General features: G+C 31.6%; 1 protein-coding gene across 1 annotated transcript; it reads left to right on the top strand.

The window, feature by feature from the left end:
• Positions 1-7,284: 7,284 nt before the first annotated feature.
• Positions 7,285-8,034, top strand: LOC112517760. The gene has a single exon (XM_025125136.1). The coding sequence runs from the start codon at positions 7,285-7,287 to the stop codon at positions 8,032-8,034; it is 750 nt and encodes a 249-aa protein (XP_024980904.1).
• Positions 8,035-9,002: the final 968 nt, after the last annotated feature.

The raw sequence follows: 9,002 nt of genomic DNA, 5'->3' as shown, positions 1-9,002 counted from the left end.
AAATTCGTTTGGTGATTTTCACCATGTAAAGCTAACAAAGAACTACTCATTAGAACTTATGGTCTAACCCTCATTTTGTTTTAAAAATATGCATTTCAGGACAGGTACATCCTGACGGAAAAGGAAAGGGGAAGATGTTTATCGGAAGTGTTATAGTTTTAAAAATATGTTATAAAATCATATTCATAAAAAAAATATCCGTTCATCATTTATGAATCTTTTTTAGTTTCACGAATGATTTTTTATGAATATTTTTATTCGTGAATAGTGATCTTTTGTAATCATGTTTAATTTATGATATTATAATTTTTAGTAAACATATTATAATTTTTAGCAAACATATTTAATTAAATTTAAAATGTTTAAACGATAAAAATATTCATTTTGTGGAACCAACTTGTAAAATAATTATAGAAAAATAACTAAAATTCGATTTTTTCCAAAAATTAATGCAATAAAATCTATTTTTCATTTCAAATCTCGTTTTTTTTTAATTCAGATATCAAATTGATAATTTAAAAAAAAAATCCAATTTACCATATTAAAAATTGTTTTTTACTAATGCAAAAAAAAATCAATTTAATAGAAAAAAATTAATTGATGCAATAAAAAATAAATATTAAATATCACATTCAAGATTTTATATCTAACCAATGCGTATCAATTAATTTTTTCTATTAAATTGATTTTTTTGCATTGGTAAAAAACAATTTTTATTGTGGTAATTTGGATTTTTTTTAAATATTCAATTCGATATTTAAATTAAAAAAAAAACGAGATTTGAAATGAAAAATAGATTTTATTAGATTAATTTTTGGAAAAAACGAATTTTAGTTACTTTTCTATAATTATTTTGCAAGTTGGTTCCCCAAAATAAGAATCAGGTGCAAGTTGGTTCCTCAAAATGACGATTTTGAAAGTTAGTCCCCCAAAATAAGAATCAGGTGCAAGTTGGTTCCCTAAAATGACGATTTTGAAAGTTGGTTCCCCAAAATAGAAATTAGATGAAAGTTGGTTCCATTTTGATGCAATTTTCCTAAAACAAAAGTACAATACTGTAATAAAAATTGGTGATGTTATAATAAAATAATTTTGAAAATACAATGCTATAATAAAAAATGTCATGTCAGCATTATTGTACATGTGGACAGCCTACGTAGACGATGAGGTGGCAAAAAACCTGATATAGTGAGTAAATTTAATTTAAAAGTTTATCTAATGCTATAATGGGTAAATTTTTGAAAGTACGATTCCCTAATAAAAAATATTTTGAAAGTACATTGCTATAATAAGAAAAAACGAAAGTAAAATGTTATAATAAGGAAATTTGTAGAAGTAGTTGCTATTTCGCACATTTTACCCATAATTTAATATATGAATTCCTTTATGGTACGAGACCTATCAGGCTATTAACCCTACATACTGAAAACAACAGCGAAGACGCCACTTCAACAACCTTCGTCGTCTTAACTCATCGTGACTGAAAACATGGAAGGATCCTCCAATCATGAGTAGAAAATTAAATAGCTGCCTAAGAGGTTATTCGACAAGAATAAGATGACTGACTGATATGAGATTAAGCAAGAAAATGCCAAAACCAAGGCTCATATACCCTATGTACAAGGTCTCCAACATTCAACACAGAATTTGGTAATGTGATAAGGGGGTATATAGAACAACCCCATATAAGTTACGTAATTTAATACTACCAAATTAACAATTTGGTAAGAAAATCAACATTTTCAAATTTGTTGATTTTCTTCATAAAGTTTAATGAGAAAATATTTTGCATTGACCATTTATAGATGGTGAATAAATGCTTAGTGACTTTATTTGAATAAATGAAAAAGATATTGGTTAAATTCTTAAGGTTTTCAGCCTATAAAAAAAAAAGCAAACCCCTTTTCTAGCATTATAACATCTAGTTTAACATCCACAAATCATGAATACCAGAGGTATGTTTATTTTGTTTGTTGCAATAGTTGGTCTCACAACACCAACCATTGCTAGAGTCATTCCGACATCACTGATTCTTGATAGCAACAATGATATAACTCTTTCAGATGAAGATCCTCAAGAAATTTATGCTAGTCTAGTGAACTTGGGACTAGGCATAAATGGTGAAGATGTGTCTTTTTCGATTCCACCATCAAATGCACCAGCATCAGCTCCGGTCCCAGAACCCTCACATAAGGACAAACACCATCACCATCACCATCACCATCACAAGCACCAGCACCATCACAAGCACGAGCATGAAAAACATCATCATCACCACCATCATTCTCATAGTCCACAAGCATTGCCATCAAATGCTCCAATATCAGCATTGGCACCGAATGCTCAAATATCATCGCATGCAATATCACCAACACCGGGATCTGCCGAAACATGGTTGAGATAATTGTGAACGTGAGAGAACTTTATTATAAAGTTGTATTACAAAATTACCTTATATATGAAATATAAGTGATGGTGTTTATGTTACATCTATGGTGTCTTTTTTGCGTTGTGACTTGTTATATATCCTTTTTAAAATTTGATACATATACACCAAAGTCACCTACTCTACATAAGACAAGCTTTTCCAACTCCATGGTCAAGGATACAAGGTACTACACCATATTGATATATAGAACGTCTACTCTAGTTGAAATACACCCCATATATGTGTCATAGCCTTAAATTAACGCACACATACTCGTACGAATTGGCGCACACATAGTCAAACGAATTGACGCACACGTTTTTTTATGGAAGGAATCTTTCTATTTTGTCCCTCTCACATAACACTTTCTTTCTAAACCAAGCAGCCCCAACGACGGTTTTGTTTCCCTTGTCTCCTCTCTATATGTATATGCAGAAGCGAGAAACATCAATAGAGAAGGAAACCGAATGAGAAAATCTTGTGATTGCAAATGATGGAATATATTTTAGATTTGTAAAAGTACCCGATACCTTTTCTTAAATTGCAAATGAAAGGTTGTCAATGCCATTGGTTAATTAGTTGGACAATTTTTATTTGTCCTCAAGGTTTGTAACATACTTAGGGTTTTTATTTGAATTTTTGCGCGCTCTCTCTCTAGGTTCAAATTAGAATGACAAAAAATGCTAAGAATGTGAGAATAACCAAAACTTGAATGAAAAAGTATAACAATATAAACTTGAAATTATAGAGAATAAAATGTTCAGTTTTGGTATGATGTGTTTGGTTGCAAATTTTTTTTTAATATTTTGCCTATTTTAAATTAAAAAAAAAAGGTGAGGGGGTTTTTTCCTCCGCCGCCACCACTGTCCCTGCCACTACCACCAGCCACCACCTGCAAAGTGGTCGTCGTCACCGTCATCACCCCCGTCTCTTGCCATCACCACCACTTTGTCGCCACCACCCACCCGTTAAACCTTTAAAATGTTCATAGTGGTTTTCCTGTAAAAGGCTCAGCCATTTGACAGATCTAATGCGTCTCACATGTCTAATAAAAAGTGGGTTGTCCCATAAAAAGTGGCTAATAAGCTAGTTGTTAGCTGATAAAATAATCACATTTAGAAAAAAAGAATTAATTGATAAGTTATATGAAAATGCAAAATGACATAAAAATACATTTTGAAAAATTACTCAATTCAAACAAATGGTGGTGATTCTAGTATAATTGATCATTTGGTGTAACTGAAATTTACAAGAGACGAAAGGGGTTTTAGTTAAAATATAATACAAGTTAGTACACATTGGGGACCTTGGACGCAGATTCCGTGTGGGATCGGTTGGGGTTGTCAGTAATCAACTTTTTAATAACATGAGTTAGGATGTACGAAGAACATGCTTGTATAATTAACTTGAACCCAAAATCGTTGAAGATCGCCATATGGTGGGAGTCAAAGGATTGCGCCCCCATACCGGATCAAGGAGCAACATTCCTTGTGTGGTGATTATTGAGTGCCTCCAAAAGCATTGATCAGTGTATACCTTCAGTATTTGACCCTCAATGTTTGGTTCCACTGTATGAGTGCTTCAGTCCCTCAGGCCTCAGAACCTTAATGGTTCAACATATTATTAAACAGTGAGTATTCTCACTGATGCTGACGAATGAGTAGTCTTATTGATGATTTTGGATAGTGTCCTTATTAACTACCTAGTAACAGTTGGTCACTCGCCGATAACCACTATCAACTGCAAACTTTAAAGGAAGTTTTAGTCACAATTTTGGAATATGGACAAAACAAGATCTTTGTGTTTTTCTACTCACATTTTCTACCTAAATTCAATTCGAATTTGGGTTATCTTCTTCTATGCGATCCAATATTTTAGTCTTGTAGGTTTTCATCTATTCATCATGATACACAATTTTCGAACAATAAATAAGAGTCAAAATTAAAGAAAAACTGAAAAAAGTCTCTAAAGCTTATTGAAAAACAAAGGTAGGAGCTAATTTATGAATTACCAAACAAAACTCTTTTATTAACTATATAATAGTAATTTTATCACTACAACAGATTTGATTTTATAGAATGCTTAAAATATAAAAGGGTTCTAAAAAAATTATATTATATGACTTAGGTTTATAAGACCAAACAAAATAGTGTCGTATCTAAATGTGTTACACTATGTTTATAAAATGCTTTTAGGAGTTTTAATAAGTTTTTCAGAATGTTTCTAAAATAAAGTGTCGTACTAACAAATTTTATACGACATTATTTGAAAAGTGTCCTATACACACAAGTGTCTTATAAAAAGATGGGTTTATAAGTTGGTCTCAATCGGATCTACAAAAGTTTATAGGTAACAATTTGTAGAAGGGGGAAGGATAAATCCAAATACACCAACTTTTACTTTTAAAAATATATATTGATAAAGAGGATCAATACAAATTTTTATAGACTGTTTGCGAAAGAGATAAGATACAAAATCTATCTAAACAATCAAATATACACACAAAATTACAGATAGCAGAAAAGAAAAGATTTGCTACAAGAAATAGGTTAAGAAGTAATGTGTTCTTCACTTGTTACAGTGGTTCTTTCTCTTAGATAGAGAGTAGAGAGAGAAGTATCTTCTTGTATAAGATAAGATGAAGAAGATGTAACTGAGAATAAAACTACTCGGCTATTTATATTCATTGCATTAAATGCAATTCAAAAGGTACAAAGCATGTGGCAAGCATTTAGAGGAAGTCTTGTCCTTTGTTGCAGTATACAATCTTTTGACCATATATGAACAGTCTTCTTTCATAAAGTAGGTAAGCACGTTTGGAGACAATGGAGTGACTCCGGACAATACTTTACTTTGAAAGGTATGAGTTTGTTCTTTATGTACAGAATGACAAGACAAAAACTATCTTGCTCAACAAGATTTATTGGATCGCTGAACACTGGAATGACGCTAGGTCTCATCAGTGTTCGTTGAATCTTGCGTAAATTTCACACTTGTGTAGGCGAGCTTGTTATCACTGAAAACCGATTCAGATAATGAACTTGCTGGTCTCTAATCTTCAGCTTCTGTCTTCGACATCGCTGCAGGATCTGTGGTATGAGTTTTGTCTTTTTGAAGGATACTGGTCTCTGAACGAATTACAATACATGTTCAGCGATCACTGAAGAAACTCAGTAATGATCGTTGAAACTGAATATAGAGATAGTACACTTCGATAGATTAAATGAATTATCTTTAGATCACAGAGAGAGATGATCAACATTATAGAACACTTCTCAACAGTTTCCTATAAAGTAGCTAATATGACACTTTTTTTATAATCGTCTTAAAAAACTTGTTAAAACACCTTAAAGGTGTCCTATAAACCTATTGTAACGTTTTTAGATATGATACTTTATAGTTTGGTTTTATAAACCTAAATTCTATTGAATACTTTATTAAGATGTTTAGACAATTTAGACGTCCTATAGACCCCTTTATAAAACGAATGCTTTAATGAACACTTCGTCTTCTGAAATTAATTAAACCTCAGATGATTTGTTTAAAACCTTAAATGCAGTTTGAAATACAACCAAAAGTCCTCCCATTCACATTGTCAAGTCTCATTACATTAAAATTAAATTTATAGTACGCCACCAATAAATAAGAATCTTAATAGACCATTTTATATGACATAAAATATATGAGCAAAAAATAAAAACATCATATCTAGAGACATTGTAATAAGTTTATATGATGTTTTTGGGTGTCTAACAAGTTTGTTATGACACTTTTTAAAAATGACATATTAGCTATTTTATAGGATATTGTTTGAAAAAAGTGTCCTATAAACACAAATGTAATATAAGAATATGAGTTTATAGGATACTTTCTAAAAATATCCTGTAAAATAACTAATATGATTTTTTTATTTATTAAAAGTGTCCTAAAAAATTTGTTAAGACGTCCAAAAACGTCCTATAAACTTATTACAAAGTCTTTAGATAAGAAACTTTATTTTTTACTAGAAGGGTACTCGGGTAATGCAACAAGATACATCTCGATTTTAATGTTATATTTTATTTTTTGTCTCTGTCGATATTATAATATGATTTTATGTGTTTTTAATAAAACAATCATGAATTTTTTTGTGAAAAAAATATAATTTTGAAGATATCATAAAAATTTTGAATTTTTTTTTTCTTAATGTTAATATCAAATCAACTATTTAAAAGTTTTTATTTTTATGTAATTTCTTTAAATTTTTTTATTATAATTTAATTTAAGTTTAATAATGAAATAATTTAATTTTGGTTTAATAATATAACATTTTATAAACATAATAATTAAGTATTTTGTTAGAACTCAATGATTATCCTAATTATATTTAAATTTTTTATAATTAAAATGAGATGTTTATCCCGTATTTGATTATGTTTATTTGCAGTTAGTTACACAAATTTAAATATGGAACTTTAATAAGTTCTACTTACGCATAATTTACTTGTAATCTTGAGTTTTAAATAACATGCATTAAAAAACAATACTTTATACATAAAAAGAAATTTTTAAGAGTTTTTTTTTTTAAATATAACTAATTCTTATACAATAGTATATTAAGAGGTTTATTTACTTGTCACGTACTAAGCACCCAATTTTGTTCAAAAGTCACAAGTCGTCTTCCACACCAAAATTTCCGGTGAAAAAGTCAAAAGCCACAAGTTGTCTTCCACACCGAAATCTTCGATTTTAAGCAATTGCCGTTGACTTTGCCAATTTATAATCCAGAGATGCTCCAAATTCAGATGGATTTCGATTCATTCCACTTCCTTTTGATCTATTTATGCTGAATCAACGGTGTCTTTTCGTCGGAAAACATGGAGTACAAGCATTTCAGCCATCCCCACAACTTAGTAATCCACCGTGTCTATGAATTAAGCCAACAAGTCAACTGCTTCGGTTGCAACTCTTCCTGTGACAACACCACCGCCGCCGTCCACGCCTGCCACCAATGCAACTTCTTCCTCCATGACCACTGTGCCAACGCCGGCCGTTACGTAAAACACCCATCTCATAAACCCCACCCTCTCATCCTCCTTCCTTATCCTACCTACGCCGGCGGATCTTTCATCTGCAACGCCTGTGGTCTCGCCGGAAAATCCTTCTCCTACTGCTGCACCCTCTGCGAGTTCGATCTTCACGTCGGTTGTGCTTTTATGCCGATGTCAGTAACTCACGTAACCCACCAACATAAACTTAGTCTTTTCTATGGTGTTCCGGTGGTTCCACGGCGTGGAAGTAATATGGATCTTGAATATTGTCATATATGTCGAAAGGTTTTGGAGGGAAGGCACTGGGCTTATTGTTGTCAAGGTTGTGATTTTAATGTACATACTGCTTGTGCCACCACGGAGGTGGTGCCAGGGTTGTACCAGGATGATTCGCCGGATTGTGGAGCGACGGAGGGACAGGGGACGGCGGCAGACGGTGGCGGAGGTGGTGGGAATGTGGTGGAGGTGGAATTGACGGAGGAGGATCTTATTCGGTTGTATAATATTAAGTTACAGATGCAGCTGGCGGAGCAACTTGCACAAAGCATGGCTTCATTGTCCACTCATGGCGGATAATTGAATTTCCTTTTTTTTCCTTTTTTTAATATATTCTTATTTGTGGTTTACTTCTTTATTTTTATTTGGAAATCTATGTAAAACCCACAAAATAAAAGTTAGAAACGCAATAATTTTTAATCATAATGATTGAATTTTTGATAATGAGATTAAAATATATATGATGTTTATTAGAGGTATTAATCAGTAATCAATAGAATTAAAATAAAAAAAAAAACTGTATAATTTTCTATAATATGATTAGCTCATTTCTCTGTAAACCCAAAATTTCATTCCTTGTTAAACTGATATTCATTCTCCTATAAAAAAAATTCATTTACATTCCTTGTTAAACTGTTTTTTTATTAATTTGAATATCCAACCCGCTATGTGAGCCGACTAATTTCAAGACGACAACCTGCTTTACAGATAGCTCGTAGTCACAGCATTTGAACCTTCGTGGCCACAAGAGAATTTTTATTTCTTCTTGGATTTGAATCTAAGACCTCCTGATACTTTTGACCTTTGAAGCCAAGCTCAAACCAATGAGACACCACCTTGTGGTTGTTCTTAAACTGTTTGGCTTTCACTTTTGTTACCATTGGGTTTCTTAGCTCTAACTTTGTTAACTTATACTCTCTTAAATCAATAATTATTTGGTTATTTGACATTTCTTTTAATTTTTAATTAAAAACTAAAGTATTTTTTATGATTATTATATATACTAGTTGTGTACCCGTGCAATGCGGCAGGAGCCATGAATTTTAACGATTTTGAAGTTCCACTGGTTTTATAAGATAAGATTTAACGATGATGTATGTTACACTTGGTCTTTACATATTAATACAATTTGAATAAATAAGAAGTATGGTTCCAATTACAAATTATCGATGAAAAAAATTGTATGACAGTTTAAAATCCAATATATTTAAATCCAACATATTTAAACGACTCTACAAATGTGTTCGATTTACACCAAGAGCAAAGAA

Source organism: Cynara cardunculus (assembly GCF_001531365.2).
Source record: "Cynara cardunculus var. scolymus isolate 2C chromosome LG 9, CcrdV1, whole genome shotgun sequence".
In the NCBI taxonomy this organism is placed as follows: domain Eukaryota; kingdom Viridiplantae; phylum Streptophyta; class Magnoliopsida; order Asterales; family Asteraceae; genus Cynara; species Cynara cardunculus.
Note: the sequence above shows the minus strand (reverse complement) of the source record. Positions and strands in the feature narration are given on the sequence as shown.